This window comes from the organism of the source record quoted next, unplaced genomic scaffold (genome assembly GCF_019419815.1).
Source record: "Pyrus x bretschneideri cultivar Hongxiangsu unplaced genomic scaffold, Pyrus_bretschneideri_v1 Contig153, whole genome shotgun sequence".
In the NCBI taxonomy this organism is placed as follows: domain Eukaryota; kingdom Viridiplantae; phylum Streptophyta; class Magnoliopsida; order Rosales; family Rosaceae; genus Pyrus; species Pyrus x bretschneideri.
The window spans coordinates 25,563-44,853 of record NW_025999450.1 but is presented as its reverse complement, the minus strand read 5'-3'; the positions used below and the strand labels follow the sequence as shown (position 1 = coordinate 44,853).

Below are 19,291 nucleotides of genomic sequence, written 5' to 3'. Positions count from 1 at the left end.
TGTAGGGTTTTAGAAACTCAAACGACGATGTACTCATCGTCAAACTGTAGATGATGCAATCACGAGCATTTGCATATATGTATTTTTTTTCTTCACATATTGCATTTGTAAATTAATTATTGTGATTTTTTTTTAATGTGATTTGGAATTTTTATGGGAGATTATGTACTACTATGGCGATTGTAGTAACTAGTAAGGTTTTTCATTAGTAGTTTAAAATTATCAAATTAATTTTTTTTCTTAACAAGTGACACGATAATGATCCTATTAGTTAACGTGTTGACTCAAAATCCATTATTTTAGTGCCATTTTGGGTCCAATCGTCGAGTCGTGCAAAAAATTGCAAGGTCTACCCGAAGCCGCGTGCTACTCATATTTAACCATTAAACTTGGCCTAACAATTTTCAAACTCTCTATAATAAGTGGATTACCTTGTTTGTTAGGTATTATTCTTTAACTCACTGCGTCCTGAGCTGAAACTCTCCCGGATGAGGATCTTCTCTATATCCTCTTTGTGGGGATTTTAGGGATCCTCACATCCTAAAAGTTCAGTACATTGTGCAGCCAATTTTTGTTGGGTACTATGATTTTTGACCGTATGATGTATGATAAGTGGTTAGGATGTGAGGATCCCTAGGATCCCCACAATTTGGATCAGGATGGTATCTGTATCCAACTCTCCCTACCTCCTTTAAGTACCTTTAGGGTGCGTTTGTTGCATCGGACTATTTTGAACTGGACTAACTTTTGGGACTAAGCTAGACTGTCTTGGCTTGAACTAAGCTGGATAAGAATAATGAAGTGTTTGGTGTACTATCGGACTAAATCACGGACTAAAATATTTTACTATTATTAATACACTTTTTTATCTTAAAAAAAATAAACAAATTACACCTATTTTTATTTGACTCTCTCTCCCTGCCTCTTTTTTTCTTTGTTCATTTGCTCTGGTTCTTCACGCCCAGATTTGCTAAACTCAAACCAGAAAAAATAAAACCCATATCTTCTCTTCTTTTCATTTACTTTCTCTTGAATTCAAACCCATATTTATCTTCTTTTAATTTACTTTTCTCTTCAAATCAAACCCAGAAAAATCCCCAATTTTTTTTTTCAATTTGCAAAGGCTTCGTCGATCATCGGATCTGCAAATCGACGAACTTGAGCTCCATTTGGTCCAAAAGGTCGAGCTTTGGCTCCTCCCTGGAACTGAAAACAACCCATTTCTTGAGCCTTAGAGGGAAATTTTGGGTTGTGCAAGAAAGTGAAGGAAGAAGACGAGTGCGAGTGAGAAAGAAAGGGGTAGTGTTGGTGGTGAGGGAGAGAGAGAAACCGTCCATTTCTAGAGAGAGAAGGGAACAGCCAAGCTCATCAGACAAAGATCTGGGTTCTGGGCTTTGGGTTCTCCGTGATTCGAAACGAGCAAACGAAGAACTGACAATTCTGGGTTCTCCACGATTCAAAACGAGATGACTTGATTCTGGATTCTAGGTTCTCTGCAGTTCTGGGTTGGTGGGTGTAGGTGATGTTGGCGAAGCGAGCAGGCGAGGTCTTAGCAATCCCATGCTATTTGGGGGGTCTCGCTAAGACCTCCTAGTGACGGATATAGTCCATGCGAGTCCGGCTTTATCCCATTAAACTTAGTCCGTGTAAGTAACAAACATAGGACTACACTAATGTGTAGTCCAATCCAGTCCAGTGAGGGTTAAGGAACCCAAACAAACGCACCCTTAGTGTAGATTAGTGTAGCATCCATAGGTTTAGAATCATTTTTATTTTGTGCAAAATATCTCCAAATAAAAAATGTCATTGAAAAATGTGTACTTATGGAATACATTTTAAATATATATTTTTGAACAAATGATATTATCTACATTAAGAGAGAAGAGATGTGCTTAGTCTCATAATATGCTAGCAATAATATGATTTAAACTTATCTTGGCGATAATTGAATATAAAACCTGTCACTTATAAGTGAAAAAAAAATATAACTAAACCGTAGTGATACCTTCTATATTTTTGTTCTTGTTAATCAAATACTTCTCGCTTCAAAAAAAAAAAAAAAAAAAAAAAAAACATGTACGTACACATGAATCTCTTAATTTGATTACAAATATCGACGGTAGGTACTAGCGATGTGTGGGCATTTTTTCTGAGTTGACCAAATAGAAAAAGAAAAAGAAAATACGAACGTTTGAGCTGACGGTCAAAGTGACGGAGGATTTACATTTGCAGCTATTTCGCCACTTGGGAATAAATTAAACGGTCACGGACACTTTGTTAGTTAATGATACTTGTTTATTTTTCTTTCGGTAAAATGATACTTGTTGTTTGGTGTAGGTAGACATAGATCATCTGGAAAGCTCCAATATCGGGGGTTGGCTCTGCTTCCTACTTCCTGCTTCCGCCTTCAACATTTAACAGTCCAAAATCTCTGAATCAGAATTTGTGATTCGGCCACAGATGGATGAAAACGAGGACCTGTTTTCGTCCCCGAGCTTCTCCGGTAACTCACCACCAAGCGACCTCCGCAAATTCAGCCTCCTCGACCAGACTCGCACTGACACACTTACTCCTTCCGCTCCAAAGCTATTCCCGGACTCTTCCTCTTCCTCATCGGAAGATGAGGACAACGTCGTCTCCCTCCACTCCACCTCCAAACGCCTCGACTACATGCTCCAATTCCTTGACCGCAAGCTGTCCGTCATCAACGACGACGACTACAACAAGAACAACAACAGCAGCAGTAACTATAACAATAATAATAATAAGAGCAACGCCTCCGAGGGGAACTGCTCGTCTTCGCTTCCGGAGTTCGTGGCTAGTGGGGGAGGGACTGGGATCTTCAAAGTCCCGATTCGGGCGGCAGTCCATCCAAACCGGCCGCCGAGGCTGGAAGTGAGGCCCCACCCGCTGAGGGAGACTCAGATAGGGTGCTTCTTGCGGACAATGGTGAGCACCGCGTCCCAATTGTGGGTTGGGACGGAGTGCGCCGTTAGGGTTTGGAACTTGAGCGATCTGTACTCGGCGGCAGGACAAGGCAAATCAGGGGATGAGGAGGCGGTGCCGTATAGGGAGTCGGTATGCACATCGGCTGTGATATGCTTGGTTGGGGATGAGGGGAATAAGGTGGTGTGGAGCGGGCATAGGGATGGAAGGATCAGGTGTTGGAAGATGGATTCGGCTCCTACTCCGACGAATCCGTTTAAGGAGGGCTTATCTTGGCAGGCTCACAGAGGCCCCGTTCTTTCAATTGTCATCTCCTGCTATGGTAAATTTATTTGTTTGTTTATTTATTTATTTATTCTACTAGTGCTGCTGCTAATGCTGCTACTACTACTACTTTGATCCATCTAGGGGATCTATGGTCAGGCTCAGAGGGTGGTTCCATCAAGATATGGCCACGGGAAGCTCTTGAAAAGGCTCTCTCCCTAACAGCCGAAGAAAGGCACATGTCTTCTTTGTTGGTCGAGAGATCTTACATTGAACCTTGGACCCAAGTTGCCGTCAATGGTTTCAATAACATATTAACTTCAGATGTTCGCTACTTATTATCTGATCGTTCTGGAGCCAAGCTCTGGACTGCTGGTTATCTCTCATTCGCATTGTGGTATGTCACACAAAAATGTTGAATTCATCATTTTTGGTTTTTCTGGTGCACCATTGTGGTATGTCACACAAAAATGATGAGTTCGCACCAGAAACAGTTTGGTTTTTCTGGTGCGAACTCATCATTTTTGTGTGTGTAAAATGTTAGGGAGTATTGTTTTGGCATATGGGTTTAAAGTTTTTTTCAGTGCCCCTTTGAATTATCTTATGCACTATGAAATGTTTTAGAATTATTAGTGAATGAGAACTGCAGAAACTACTAACCTTTTGTGACTTCAGACCTCTCTATAGCGATACTCTATTGGAACAACCTTTATCTAGTCACGAAAAGTTTCAGTTCCAACTTGGGCCAGTTATAATAGGAATAAACTCCACATTTTAATTAGTTATAATTTTTCTAGGTTCTATCTTAAAAAAACTTGCTTCCACATGGTAATAATTGTCAGTAAGTCCAAAAATATGCAATTCACAAATAAAAATTTAAGATGAAATGAAATATTTTCTCTAAAGTTGTTTGAGATAATGAGTTATTCTTTAGAATTGTTGCTACGTCTCTGAGCTTCCGTGTATGTAATAACTCGTCAACATGGACATCTTGTTCTTGAAGCCAAACTGTTTCTAGCTTCTCAAGCATGTTTAGAGCTTCTTGGCATGAAACTTTAGGCATTAAAGATATCACTACATACATACATGCATTAGATATTTTAGAACTAGGTTTCTCTTTTTTTCCAATGTCTACATCTTGGGAATTGACATGTTTCTATAGTAATGTAGATTATTGTATCTATACAGCTTTCATTAGATAACTAAGTGAAAGAACAAGTTTTGTAACGGCAGCTCTATTAAGTAATAACCTCCCTGTAGTAATAAATTGGTTTGGTCCCAGCATTATGACTATATAGAGGTTTTATTGTCCGAATGATTACGTGTGTGGGGGACTTTCTTCCTCTCTTTGTTTTTTCAAATTGGCAAACGTTTCTACTGGAGAATGTTGAATTTTTTTGTTGTTGAATATTTTACTCAAAGTTTGAAGTTTGACCCCCGCCTGCCCGCCCGCTTCACATTTTTATAGAGTAAGCTGTGGGCACCTACAGTTGTAAGGGCAGGCTAAATAAAGTCATGTATTTAAGTTATGCTAGTAGTTTTCATATACAGGGATGCTCGTACAAGGGAGTTATTGAAGCTGTTCAGTACAGATGGTCAGATTGAGAATCGAGTGGACATTTCGTCAGCACAGGACTTCTCAGCTGAACCCATTGCTGGATCAAAGAAAGACAAAACACAAAGTTCTTTTGGTTTCTTTCAGCGGTCACGTAATGCCATAATGGGAGCAGCAGATGCTGTTCGTCGAGTTGCAGTGAAGGGTGCCTTTGGAGATGATAATCGAAGAACTGAAGCACTGGTGATAGCAATGGATGGAATGATTTGGACTGGGTGTACAAATGGCCTACTTGTACAATGGGATAGAAATGGCAATCGTATACAAGAATATTACTATCATTCTTCTGCTGTCCAATGCTTTTGTACATTTGGGCTACGTATATGGGTTGGTTATGCAAGTGGTACTGTCCACGTATTGGACCTTGAGGGTAATCTGCTTGGAGGATGGGTGGCTCACAGCAGTCCTGTCATAAAAATGGCTGCAGGAGCGGGTTTTATATTTACCTTGGCTAATCAAGGTGGTATATGTGGATGGAATATCACGTCCCCTGGACCTCTTGACAATATATTGTGCTCAGAGTTAGCCGGCAAAGAATTTACATATACAAGGATAGAAAATTTGAAAATATTGACTGGTACATGGAATGTTGGACAGGGAAGAGCATCTCAGGACTCACTTATATCCTGGCTGGGCTCTGTTGCTGCTACTGTTGGAATTGTTGTTGTCGGGTTGCAAGAAATTGAAATGGGCGCTGGTTTTCTTGCCATGTCTGCAGCCAAAGAAACTGTAAGTTTTTATTTTATTTTTTATTAATGAATTTTCTTGCCTAGAGAGTTGATAAATTGCTGCTTGGTGCCTGATGAAAAAGGTTCGATGCAAGAAATTTTGAGCCACATAGAATGCCTTAAGGTTAATCGTATCCAAAAGTATCTTTGAATGCTCATCAAAATGCCTTCCATCGAGGACAATGCTTATGCATTCTTTTGCATATGAGCAAGTTTCAATTGATACAACAAGCCTAGACGAAGATTATTGTTATTATAATAATGATGGCAATATGCATGTGTTGAGTTTATCTTTGAAATGCTTGTCAAACTGCCTTCGATGAAGAACAATACTGATATATGTTATTGTGTGTGATCATCAATCATTTAGTTCAGGAAGCCTAGGTCTAGAATTAAGACGATGAGGATGTTAAGGTTATAGCCATTTATATAAAAATCATTTTAAATTATTAATATTGGGCTCAAACTCTAAGAATCTATTTCCATCACCCAAATGCCATGCATTGTTTAGAGCACATGTACCACTGGTGAAGTGGACCTCTGGAGCAGCATTCTGTATCTTCTATGATGCAACCAAACACAAATAGTAATGCTTTTATTTTTAATAAGGCGATGCTTGAGTATTTCTTTACTTAACCCGTTAACCACAATTCTCTTTCCAATGAAAGCAATGGAATGGCTGTAACTTGATATTTCTCACATGTTAGTATTGTCACTTGTATGGTTGACTAAATCACCTCTCGTCATGACTCTCCTTCATCTGTAGGTAGGGCTTGAGGGCAGCTCTGTTGGGCAGTGGTGGCTGGATATGATTGGAAAAACATTGGATGAAGCTTCGAAATTTGAGCGCGTTGGCTCCAGGCAATTGGCAGGATTGCTCATTGCTGTGTGGTGAGTATCTTTTGACAGGAAGCTCCCTAATTCGTTGATTGATTATTTCTTTATCATTAAGGGTCTGTTTGGGTTTAAAATTTGGATTTGAATTTGGTTTTCAAATCCATTTATTTGAATTTTTTTTTGTTTGAATAAAATTCTTGGCTCCTAGATTTCATCTAAAGGTTTAGAAAAATATAAAAAATATAATCAGTTAATTAAAATGTTAAATATATAGACTGAAATTTAGTAAAAGAACAGTGATTCACAGTCTCACCAATTCAGAATTTTCCTGCGTTTTCCCTCAATTTCTCAACAACCAAACACTGAAGATGGAGATTTGTGGGATTTGATTGTTGATTTCCCACAAATCAACCTATGTCCCTCATATGTCTCTCCCTCTTCTTGAGGTCACTTTGTAGAGAGAGATGGAGATTTGATCCATGATTTTGCATCGATTGCAAATAAAAACTGGAATCTGATCTGCAAGTGGAGAAAGGAAAGAAAGGGAGAAATACTGAGAGATGGCAGCGGAGGGGAGAGAGAGGTCATGAGGAACATACCTCTAATCGAGGGTGGTGAAGGTTTAGATGGGGGCATGAGTTCTGAGACGGTTCGATTGCAATTTTGTCATCGAGGACATTGAAGAGATTGAGGGATTTGTCAAATGACTGGTTCTCATTAATGCAGCCCAAATGACTAGATTTGGATTTAGAGACCCAAATTCAAATCCAAGTCCAAATTCACCCTTAAATCCAAACGGGCCCTAGAATTGATTTTCGTACCCTTTTATATAGATTTTACCCTTGCAAGTCTGTCATCATAACTTTTCAGTTTTTTTGTCTTTGAGGGTGAGAAACAATCTTAGGACTCATGTTGGGGATCTTGATGCTGCAGCAGTTCCATGTGGTTTTGGGCGTGCCATTGGTAACAAGGTAGGGCTACCTCTGTTATGCTGATTTGTACTGTGATAAAAATTGTGTTTGTGTTGCGATAATTAACAAAATGATTGCCAAAGATATAAAGGGAAAACGGAAAAGGAAAGATGAAATATATTAAAGTAAGGATCAACTTTAGTGCTTTGCATGTGAGTGAATTTTAATAGCTCTGTGCCTGTCCCAGTATCTGTTTTGAGGTCAAAGTTCACAATTCCACACACGAATAATCTCATGGAAAAATTAGTGTTAATACTGGTTATACGTCACAAATGAGATTTGATAGTTTTCCTGCTTATCCTATGAGTTCTCCCCTGTACTAGTGATATTATTCAATTTGGTGAACTTTATTTATTAATCTACTCATAGAGGGTAGAAACATCAGTATTCTGGTTCTAATCTAAGTTTCTGCTTATAAGTTGATGAATATAGATCAGGAGGTGGTCAATTAATTTCAAATATTTTTTAGTAGTCATTTAGATGGTCTCAATTTCTGGATGGAGATGAAAAGAAATTTTTTTTGAGACCAAATGTGAGGAGGTGAATTTTTAGTAGGATAAATTTTGTTTTGGGCATCTGTGGGATCAGGTTTTGAGTTTTTTAGAAAACCTATCTTCTTGGATTGGAAGGCTGTGGTTACTTACGAGATTGCTTTATTTTTTCCCATATTGTGCATGTTGATTTATCTTGACTTGACCTGGACTGCTTGTTCACCTTCATTCTGCTGTATTACATTTTTACTAATATGTGTACTCTGTTTTCTATAAAAATTTTTTTTTAGGGGGTTTCTGTCTCCCATTGTGTTTTCATAAGCATGCATATTGCATACACACTGGTACACCTGTGCTTTTGTTCATTGTACTGTTGTGTTGCCATTTTCATTTGGTTATGACCAATATTAATTGGCTAAAGGTCGTTCAAACAGGGAGCTGTTGGTTTGAGGATTAGAATATATGGCCGGGTAATGTGCTTTGTTAATTGTCACTTTGCTGCACACTTAGAAGCCGTTAATCGCCGCAATGCAGACTTCGATCATGTATATCGAACAATGACCTTCAGCCGACCTAACTTTCTCAATTGTGCAGCTGGTACAACACTTAACTTTTCTTCTATTGTTCCCTTGCCTTCTCAATATATTTGTTTTGCTTTGTTTATAGATCTGGCTTGCCATTGATCCATTCTATTGCAGCTAGTGCTTCATCTGCAGTTCAAATGCTTCGTGGCACACATGTATGTGTAAAATTGGTAGAAGCACCTTTTTGGTTTTTAAGTTACTTGTTACAGGATCAATTTTCTTCCAGCCATCTTATAAACCATTGTTGGTGTCTTTTCAGGCTATTGGTAACAATTCTGCAGAAGGGATGCCTGAGTTATCTGAGGCAGACATGGTCATATTTCTTGGCGATTTTAACTATCGACTTGATGGTATATCTTATGATGAAGCTAGAGATTTTGTTTCTCAAAGATGTTTTGATTGGCTTAGAGAAAGGGATCAGCTCCGAGTGGAAATGGAAGCTGGAAATGTCTTCCAAGGAATGCGTGAGGCAGATATTAAGTTTCCTCCCACGTATAAGTTTGAAAGGCATCAAGCTGGTTTAGCAGGTACAGTTTACTGTTGTACATGTGATTCCTAAATTCATTGCTTTAGATGGGCACAAAAAAGTGAAAGAAAAAAAAAGGGATTGGTTGAAGATTCTTTACTGAGTGCTGAGTAATCTATTTAGGTCATTTAGCAGTATTTAGTTATAACTTGTGTGGTAGGTGGTCTGTCAAGACTCAGTGACAATGTTTCTGTTTTTTGAATTACTAGATCGTTTCACTTTTATGTTGTATTGTGCTGTTTGAACATTTATGCTTCGGCAAGAAAAAGATAAGACATTTTTCAATGTAAGGCATTTGCGTTGCTTTTCTTCTGAACTCTAAACTCGTATTAATTGCATTCCTATAGGATATGATTCTGGTGAGAAGAAGCGCACTCCAGCTTGGTGCGATAGAATCTTGTACCGTGACAGCCGCTCAGCGTCAGTATCAGAGTGCAGCTTAGAATGCCCTGTAGTGTCCTCAATCTCACAGTAAGTTTTCCCATTTCAAATTTCAAAGGAATAGGGTTAAGTAATTCGTACAGGCCTATTGTTATATGTTGTGCCTTGTGTAACTTATGGATTGGAAAGAAAATAGTTATTGTGGCCAGAGGATCTCATCTCCTATGCATTTCATGCTCACGAGCGTTCACATTGACTTTTTTTTAGTTGTTAGAGGCAAACTTTATTGGAAATAAATTTGTTTTATGAAATATGCAAAGTTCATGAGATTGGGTGGCAGTGAAATCTTTGATGGAATGATGAATGCACGAGTAACATGTGTTTCAAGTCTGACATCTTCTTTTATAGGTACGAGGCCTGCATGGATGTGACAGACAGTGATCACAAGCCTGTCCGTTGCATTTTTACTGTTGATATTGCTCGAGTTGATGAGTCTCTAAGGAGACAAGAGTTTGGAGAAATCCTTAAATCAAATGAGAAAATCAAATGTATTATTGAAGAACAATGCAAGATTCCAGAAACTATTGTCAGTACAAACAACATAATCCTTCAAAACCAGGACACCTCCATTTTGCGTATTACAAATAAATGTGGCGATAAAGATGCTTTTTTTGATATTATTTGCGAAGGACAGTCAATCATTAAGGAGGATGGACCCACATCAGACTATTGTTCCTTTGGCTTTCCACGATGGCTTGAGGTAACTTCCCAAGCTTTGGAACAATACATGTGCTTTTCATTCCAATTATTGTTTTTGGCCCAATTTTCATTACAATAATTGAGTGTTTTGGTTGTGGAGGGTGTTAGTCAACATGGTAATTTTGCAGTGAAAAGTTGTTTGTATACGTTTTTTTAGCTACAATAACCCATTAGGACAAGGAATGCGTGTAGGCATTGGAGTTTCAACGATTGGAGCTGTTAGAAATGAGTTGGAAGATACTATGCCAGTTTCTATCCTTGCAATATCATTTTTGGGTTTTTTTTTTTTTTTTTTTTTTTTTTTTTTGCCCCTGGTGGGGTGGTGGGGGAGGAAGAAAAGAAAGTGATTTTCTGCCATTAGAAAGGTGAATTAGACCACAGAAAGTGCTTATGAATTTGCCATTTTCCTTTTTCTGTAAGGAAAGTTAGGATTGTTCTATATTGAGAATTTAAGACTAAGATATGGATTTTAAAATCAGAGTTGCACCAATGTTGGAAACTCGTGCATTCATCCTTCTGGGCATAACCATGTTTCATTGTTATCCGTAAGTTAGGAACAAAGTTTACCAAAGTTATTGTTGTTAACATGGAAATTCTTCTGTTTTTTAATTTTGTACACCAGACTACATTCTGGATAGCGTGCTAATGTTGTAGCAGTAGAAGTCGTGTTATTATTGATCATTTGAGTCGTCTGTTGCATAATTAAATTGTTTCCATTTGGATCAGGATGTAACGTGGTACCTTGGTCAAACCTTGTTCTCTCCAACATTTAGTTGAAAATAATTTGTTGTAATTTTTAATTTTTGGCCAAAGATAATTAGTCTTGATTCTGAACCAGGTTACTCCTTCAGCTGGCATTATCAGACCAGATCATATAGCTGAGGTGACAGTTCATCACGACGAGCACCAAACCCTAGAAGAGTTTCTTCATGGTGTTCCACAAACTTGGTGGTGTGAAGACACCAGAGACAAGGAAGTCATATTGGTGGTTAAGGTGCGTGGCAGTTACACTACTGACACAAGACATCACCGTGTATGTGTGCGCCAATGCTGTTCAGCCAAGACAAACCAAAACGAACCCACTGGAGACAGCACCAGACAAGCACAAGGGACGGTTCTTCGCCGGTCTGATTTTCAACACCTGAGCAGTTCCTATGATGTGGTTGACCATCTCTGGAGTTCGCGTAGTCCTTAAAGCAGCACACTAAAACTGGCTCTTTGATGGGCAGAACGAGTTTTTTTTTATTTTTTTTATTAACCAATTCTTCAAGGATTTTGTTGTAAATAACCGAGAAACGTTGTTGAATTTCTAAGGTTTTACAAAATTTGATTTGTGTCCATGGAGTTGTGTTTCACTTCAAGCGATGAGAGTCATTGTTTTCCTGTTTACGCCTATTATCAGTCCAACTGATAATATTTGGAATTCATTTCAATTCCGAAGTGTACAGGTATAGTGAATTCAAAGCCGAATTTTCCTTTGATCCCTTTTTTGGGATGTTAATAATTGAATGCTGGTGGTGGTTGCTGTTAAATTCGTACCGTGGAAATTGCACTCACAGGCCAATCGTTGTACTTATATTGGGAAGTGATTTTCACCTCTCATTATTCCTGAGAAATGAACAGGGGTTTGTAACAAAGAGAAAAGTGGTGTATGAGATCATTTCCCTTGTATATTTGATGCCTTGGCGGCCTCGACAACATGGATTCCTCGTTTTCTTCCTCAAATGGTGGATTTTAGGTTTTGCAGATGATCTCTCTTTCTATGGCATTATTGTAGGGTAGTGTTATTTACACATTTTTTTACATCTCACACATTCTTTTTAATTTTTGTCGATTGATATTTTCCAGTTCATTTACTCTAATGGTCAAAAAAAAAAATGAGAGAGCCGGTTTGGTCTTACCGTCTTAGGTAGGCAGGATGTGCAGATAGAAACAATGGCACGTGCAAAAGGTATACGTTGGACGGTGGTGGTAGGTAAGTGGTAACGAACACGGTGATTGGAATGATGGGTACGGGCGGACCCAGTCCCAGAGGCAGGCAGAGGGAGTAGTTACTCAGTGTCCCTAATCCCTCCCTCCCTCGTCACGAAAGTCAGTCAGTCAGTCAGTCACATTGTTTTGATAGGGAAGAAGCGTTGAAACCAGAGGCATCTGTGAGTGTCTAGTGTTATTGAACTGAATGGCTGAAAAAGTACTAGTAGACAACAAGCAAGTGATATTCAAGGGGTTCGTAGAGGGAACTCCAAAGGAGACGGACTTGCAAGTGGTGGTCAGCGCCACGACTGAGCTCAAGCCTCCTAAAGGCTCCGGAGCTTTTCTGGTCAAGAATCTCTACCTCTCTTGCGACCCTTACATGAGAGGCCGTATGCGCGATTTTCGTGATTCCTATATTCCTCCATTCGTTCCTGGCCAGGTACGGTACCTACCTTACCTACCTAACAATTGTCATTTCATTTCACTCATTTTTTCAATCATTCTTAATTTGTGCTTTTCTTCCTTCCTCTTATATACACACACATAAATGAGTTAGCCAATCGAAGGATTTGGTGTGTCCAAAGTTGTGGGTTCTGATAATCCGACTTTCAAGCCTGGCGACTTGATCTCTGGGTTCACTGGATGGGAAGAATACAGTTTGATTTCTAGAACTGAGCAGTTGAGAAAAGTTACGCCAGACGGCGACATCCCTCTATCATTCCATGTGGGTCTTCTTGGTAATGTTATTCTTCTATCTCATCTTTCGATTCTTATGCCTACACTTGTTTGTAAATCAGCATATATGTATATCTCCGCTGGAGAAGAATAATATCATCAGAATATTAAACACTAGTAAATCATCTGAATATTGACCTAGAAACACCTTTGACGATATTGTTTAGATAACTTATAACCGTAAAGTGCTTCGTTATATCTAAAGTGTCATTGTAAATAGTTGAAGACCTTAGTTATGGTTATGAACTTATGAAGATTGGATTGCGCATGTACTTGTCCGGTCAATCACTGATTATGTAATGCTGACTGACTAAGCAAGAGAATTTTTTTTTAAAGAACGAACCATTCATTTTATTTTTTATTTTTTATTCCTCTGCACTAGATAATCAAGCATTAACATTTAACTAATGATAGTTTCTGGAGGGATTCTGAGTCATTTGATCACTTCTAACAACCAGCCGCAATTTCAGCATTCTAGTCATTCAGAGTCCCGCTTGTTTTCCTGGAGATTTAAGACGCTTCCATTTTTCTATTCAGTGTATGCTTTAGCTTAGAGTGTTGTATAACTGTGTCCAATTGTTCCTTTCCCCCTTAGACAGCAATGAGGGAGGATGCGAGGGACTCAAATCAACCCTGCTTCTAGACTAGTGTATTACACTATTACTGTTTTCGTTAGATTAAAAAAAATTAGTTTAAATAAAATTCTTTTGTTTAGCTCTTAAATCAGTAACCAAACAAGAATTTCTTGTTACAGGTATGCCAGGTTTTACTGCATATGCAGGATTCTACGAGGTCTGCTCCCCTAAGAAGGGGGAATGTGTTTTAGTTTCTGCTGCTTCCGGAGCTGTTGGTCAGCTTGTTGGCCAACTTGCTAAATTGCATGGCTGTTATGTTGTTGGAAGTTGTGGCTCAAGCCAAAAAGTAAGGTCTCATTTGTGTTTCTCTGTTAGTTATGTTGATAGTTTGAGACAATATATTTGAATCATATTTCATAAAATAGCGCTGACAAGAAATAGAGCTTAATTGGGACATGTTATTTGCTAGGTTGATCTTCTGAGGAATAAGCTTGGGTTTGATGAAGCTTTTAACTACAAAGAAGAGGCAGACCTGGATGCAGCTTTGAAAAGGTTAGTGATTGAGTTATGTTGTATTGAGAGTATAACCCATGTTGCGAATGTAAAACCTTCCGATACAATGATACAATGATATAAGGTTTTGGGTTGGATGCTTTACTTTTAACTTGGCATAAAATAGGCAATCCACGTATGAGCCCTCGATATAACTGATCCACATTTTTGTTCAAGCCTAGTTGCACTTGAGCTAGGGTGAGGGGGCGTGTTATGTTGAAGATGTTTACACTTGTGAACATGACGATATTTGAGACTTTGGGCCATTGTCAAATGAAGATGTTTACACTCAGTATGTTATGTTGTTACAGGTACTTTCCACAAGGCATTGACATTTACTTTGATAATGTGGGAGGGGAAATGCTTGATGCAGCAATTGTGAACATGAGAATTCATGGTCGGATTGCTCTTTGTGGAATGGTGTCTGAGAAAAACCTCTCTGATCCCCGAGGGATCCGCAATGTATTCAATCTGATATCAAAGCGTATCAGGATGCAGGGATTCCTGCAAAGTGATTACATACACTTGTACCCACGCTTCCTGGAACATGTCATTAGTTACTACAAGCAAGGGAAGATTATTTACATTGAAGACATGAATGAAGGCTTGGAAAGTGCTCCATCTGCTTTTGTAGGCTTATTTGCGGGAACAAATGTTGGTAAGCAAGTTATTCGTGTAGCCCACGAATGAATGATTCGCCTCTCTCTCTCTCTGCTGCTTGCACTGTTATAAGAGAGAGAGATGGCCAAGTTGAGGCAATTTACGTACAGCCTTGAATAATTGGATAGTTATAAATAATCTGAGTTTCTGAATGTGGTTTGTAAATTTTGTGAAGTCACCTTGCTCATGCTGGTGGCATATTGAACTTTATGTATGACAAACTGCGGAGTTTTAATCTAATGTCCTCCTTGATTTTCGATGTGATGTAACCTTAAATTGTGCTTTCACTGTAACGATTTTTAAGTTGCACATTGTGGGAGAATAGAGTCCTACATGCCATATCGAGCATACGACAAAAAATAGTACAATTTATATAGGAGATATTCCACCCTAATATCACCAAGCCATTTTGTGATAAAACTCAGGACTTAATAATATGTGGTTAAATTGAGGGCAATATCGATAATACAGGTGGTGGACTTGTATAGGCTTGAAAAGTTTATTATGATATCATAGCATGTTATTATTTCAACCTATCTTGGGCTTGATTAATTGAACAGTCTACACTTGAATTTTCTTCCTAGACAGAATGGGCCCAAGTTACGGGCTTGAACATCCTACTGAATGACTGCACATTTGAAAAGATTAGTGTTGGCTCCAAAGAGTGGATATTGACTAATTTGACCAGTTCTCGATGTAGGAATTGATTTCCCTTGTGACTATGTGGGTTTACTCGTGAGGAGACGTGTTGGAAAATAGAGTCTCGCATCAGGCATATGACAAAGTACCACACAACTTATAAATATGATTTCAACCCCTAAGATCACCTAGCATTTTTGTAATAAAATTCAACAACTAAAAATAGGTGATTTTTTTTATTTTTTTAAAACATCGATGGTACGAGGAAATTTTATTGATATGAAATAAGAAATTATATATAGTCCAGAGGAATATAAACCTTACCCCTCAGAAATTAAGAACACAAATTACAATAAAAGAGGAAGGAACATAAAACCTAACCCCTCTTAAATAATAAAATACAAAAGAAGAGAGGGAACATAAGGCTAAACCCCTTAAAACTAAACCTAGAAGGTTATAACCTGCAAAACAAGCTGCAGAACAAAGAGCCAAAATGATTGGGAAATTAAAAACACACATAAAAAAGGGGAGACAAACATGTAGGTAGGAATGCCTAAAAAATCTGAATGTAAAAAAGGAAGAGTTGCTAAGGGTGGAGCCGCATGCCAAACAAGTAAAGACGAGAGCATCCCTAAATTGACTAATTTATCGGCAACCGCATTCCCTTCTCGAAAAATATATGCAATGAAAACCTATGTGTTGCAACTGGGAAGAACAACTCTTCCAACAAATTCGTAGCTGCCAAAAAGAAGAAAAAAATGAGCTAAAAGCAAAACAAGATACCACACTAAAAATATAATTTTCAAGCCATAAATTTTTGGGAAATAGACAAAAATGATCAATTTTCTTTATCTTGGGATAGAAATAGAACAAACCGACCATGGACAAGTCATACATAATACCAAAATTACTAAAATACCCATATAAGTACTAAAAGCCCTCAACTTATTGTATTACTTTTCTCATTTGGAAGAGAAAGGATGTTGAGAGAGTTATGTGAGCTCTGGATTTGTGGGTTGAGTGACCTCCAAAATATCACTGTTGTCAAGGAGGTGTCTGCAATTCCATGGTCCAGAGCGTTGATTCAAGATTCCTCACGAAGGTAACTATCATCCCCTTCTTTCTGGATCTCTCCCACCAAATCCTAGAGATTTAGAGATTCAAACTCTTGAAATTTAATCTCACATCTACAAACAGGGTCCCTTTAAAATTTATAATAATTGTAGTCGTTGAATTAAATTTTAAGAGTCCGAATCGCCGGATCCGTAGAGGATCTCTTCCTCATCCACTATTCTCTTGGTACTGTTCCGTGAATTGTTTGGAATATAGTGCTTAGATTTTTGTGCTGTCATTTATGCATCCATGGATCTAAAATTTCATCAATGCTCATGTATATTTGTCTGTATGTGTGCATGTCTTTATTGATGGATGCATGGGAAAAATACTTGCATGAATCTGGATCTCAGTGCTGAAGTTAATAGGATTTGGTGGGAGAGATCCGGATGGGATCTCTTCCCCATCCACTCTTCTCTTGGTACTGTTCCGTGAATTGTTTGGAATACAGTGCTTAGATTTTTGTGTTGTCATTCATGCATCCATGGATCTAAAATTTCATCAATGCTCATGTATATTTGTCTCTATGTGTGCATGTCTTTATTGATGGATGCATGGGAAAAATACTTGCATGAATCCAGATCTGAGTGCTGAAGTTAATCAATGGTCTTCCTTTGTGTTGCTTGGTTCCTCCCAAACATGAATGTAATGGAATTTTTAATCAAATGTGAAGGAGATATTGACTGAGAGAAGGTTCCAAGCGAAGCAGAGGGCTTCATCAGCAACCCAACTGTGAGTATATCCCTGGACCTCTGCGTGTGCTCGTTCTGTATTCTTTGCTTGAATTTGTGTTGAATTTGACTGCCATGAATATTCTGATGAATGGGATGATGTATGTGTCGATGTGAACGGATGAATGCTCCTGAATGCATGATTCAGTCGAATAAGCGAGCTTACTGGATATTTAGGGCCGAAGTGCTTCCAAATGCAATATGCAAAAATCACACAATAAAAATTTAATTAGAATAAAACCCAACATAAAATACTGATTAACTAAAAATTGTTATTTTTGTGTTTTTCAATTTTCTGATTTGTTTGTAATTGAAATAAAAGCAAGAAAATAAAATAAACGAAAATAAGAAGAAAAAAGTTAGAAAAATTGGGTTGCCTCCCAATTAGTGTTTTAGTTAACGTTTATAGCTAGACATATTGAAATGAGGTTTGTGATCACGTCACTTGTCCTCTTAGAGTCAATTACTCCTTGATAGCATCATACGACAACAATAGGTACATAATGAGTTAATGTTTATCAGTGGTTGAATCCTTCATAATTGCCCTTCTATGTGAATGAATCTTTGTGATCAAATAGGGTCCCCTCCATCGATGCTTGTGTTTCCCTTGAATTGACTTAATACCCATAATTTCTATATAGGCTGAATGTCTTGACAAAGAATTGAGCAGCCATTAAGCTTTTTCTTCTTTCCGTTATAGAATGTAGCCTGCTCGATGGACTTGCACTTAATTTCTGCAATTATGAATGGCTTTGTTGGTGCATTGTCATGTGATTTAGCAGATTCTAACTTGGTGTGAACAACCCCTTGCAACATGTCCGTTATGATGAATTCCATCAGCTTGGTTGGTTTCTTTGCAGCCTCTTGATTGGGCATGTGTGCCATATGGACTTGAGTTAAAGCAAGTTCTGGAGAACTTTCAAGATCATCAAGGGTTGTTTCCTCCCTTGGGCGTGAATAAATGGCAAATTGCTCCTCAATTTCTGCACTAATATCCTCTTGATCATCAAAACTTTTCCCACAGTTTAATGCTTGAATATGAAATCCATGATTGATTATTTCTATGTACAACTCAGTTGATTCCAACAATTTAGAGAGTTTGTTCTCTACCAAAAGCTCATGGCACATTAGACTGCTCAAAATAGTGCTTAAGATGCTTTTGCAAACTTGGGGGTAGAACTCTGAATATGGATTGTTCCAATTTCTTTTTGAGTCATTTCTCACATTGATATGCTCTTGGACAACCCATGGAAAATATTCCCTTTCGAACACTGCAAAATATCATGGGTCTTCACATAGCAAAGTGCTCAAATTATGGGTTTAAATCCATAAAAACCCCATTTTGCATATTTGACTCATAAAGGCGGTTCTTCTAATTATATATTGAATCCAGGAAAAGGAACAAATTCCATCGTTGCACAAATTATAACTTAAAAAATAAAATAAATAAAAAGTTATATACAAAAATAATTAACTAAGAATATGATAAACACAGATTATTTAAAACAATTCCTGGCAACGGCGCCAATTTCTTGATAGGATTTTTACCACCTACAAAAGTGGGGATAAAAACACTTAAATACTTGCAAGAGTATAAAGTAATTGTAGTATAGCCGGCTCTAGCAAGATCGTTCTCCACAAAGCTTGAATGAATAATTTATGTTAACCAAATCTTAATTAATTATTTAAAAACAAAGTTTGAAAAATGGTGATTTTATGACCTAAAACATTAAAAACGAATTTAATTAAAACAATTAAATAAATTGGGAAAGTAAAGAAAACAAAAGAAAATAGTTTTGAAAATATATTTAAGCATTAGGATTCTGCCGTCACCTTAACAATCCTATATAATTCTTCCAATTACTTATACCTTATACATGCATATTTGAAGGTTAGGTTTTCCTAAAGTATATCCTACTTGGAACCTCCAACATATAATGTATATCTAACATGCAACCCGTCCATGGTGTCTAGATCGAATGTGAACATGCAAGACGCATTAAATTATGTGAAAACATTTTGAAGGACCATATAACCCTTAAGACATGTCGTCCATTCTAAAAAGTCACACATATTAATCACAAGAAGCCTTAGTCAATTCCAGGGATAGCCCTCTGTGAAAATTACATCAAATAACTTTTCTAAATATTATAATGGTGGCTAATCAGTTTCAAACACGGTGATTAATAATTCAAAACCTGCATGCATAA

The 19,291-nt window shown here is 37.9% G+C and overlaps 2 protein-coding genes and 1 long non-coding RNA gene across 4 annotated transcripts; all 3 read left to right on the top strand.

Annotated features, from left to right (window-relative positions):
• The first annotated feature begins 2,291 nt into the window (after window positions 1-2,291).
• On the top strand, window positions 2,292-11,442 carry LOC103942083 (type II inositol polyphosphate 5-phosphatase 15). Its single transcript, XM_009352286.3, has 11 exons — window positions 2,292-3,268; window positions 3,355-3,607; window positions 4,762-5,554; window positions 6,320-6,444; window positions 7,277-7,361; window positions 8,287-8,449; window positions 8,551-8,591; window positions 8,696-8,963; window positions 9,310-9,433; window positions 9,752-10,103; window positions 10,941-11,442. The coding sequence occupies exons 1-11, from the start codon at window positions 2,461-2,463 to the stop codon at window positions 11,295-11,297; spliced, it is 3,369 nt and encodes a 1,122-aa protein (XP_009350561.1). The 5' UTR covers window positions 2,292-2,460; the 3' UTR covers window positions 11,298-11,442.
• Window positions 11,443-12,064: 622 nt separating this feature from the next.
• LOC125475648 (2-alkenal reductase (NADP(+)-dependent)) lies at window positions 12,065-14,855 on the top strand. Its single transcript, XM_048580621.1, has 5 exons — window positions 12,065-12,515; window positions 12,633-12,813; window positions 13,566-13,732; window positions 13,856-13,938; window positions 14,250-14,855. The coding sequence occupies exons 1-5, from the start codon at window positions 12,282-12,284 to the stop codon at window positions 14,626-14,628; spliced, it is 1,044 nt and encodes a 347-aa protein (XP_048436578.1). The 5' UTR covers window positions 12,065-12,281; the 3' UTR covers window positions 14,629-14,855.
• Window positions 14,856-16,184: 1,329 nt separating this feature from the next.
• Window positions 16,185-18,293, top strand: LOC125475655. Of its 2 annotated transcripts, none has more exons than XR_007257014.1 (3): window positions 16,185-16,339; window positions 17,024-17,082; window positions 17,922-18,293. It is a non-coding gene; the product is annotated as an uncharacterized LOC125475655 (long non-coding RNA). The 2 variants fall into 2 exon arrangements; XR_007257015.1 differs by having other exon boundaries at window positions 17,864-18,293.
• The last annotated feature ends 998 nt before the right edge of the window (window positions 18,294-19,291 follow it).

Excerpts from the sequence above, each read along its gene's own strand:
- LOC103942083 (XM_009352286.3), top strand. The coding sequence starts at position 2,461 with ATGGATGAAAACGAGGACCTGTTTTCGTCCCCGAGCTTCTCCGGTAAC. Across the intron at positions 7,362-8,286 it reads GGCGTGCCATTGGTAACAAG|GGAGCTGTTGGTTTGAGGAT; the intron begins GTAGGGCTACCT and ends TCGTTCAAACAG. Across the intron at positions 9,434-9,751 it reads GTAGTGTCCTCAATCTCACA|GTACGAGGCCTGCATGGATG; the intron begins GTAAGTTTTCCC and ends CTTCTTTTATAG.
- LOC125475648 (XM_048580621.1), top strand. The coding sequence starts at position 12,282 with ATGGCTGAAAAAGTACTAGTAGACAACAAGCAAGTGATATTCAAGGGG. Across the intron at positions 12,516-12,632 it reads CTCCATTCGTTCCTGGCCAG|CCAATCGAAGGATTTGGTGT; the intron begins GTACGGTACCTA and ends TAAATGAGTTAG. Across the intron at positions 12,814-13,565 it reads ATTCCATGTGGGTCTTCTTG|GTATGCCAGGTTTTACTGCA; the intron begins GTAATGTTATTC and ends TTCTTGTTACAG.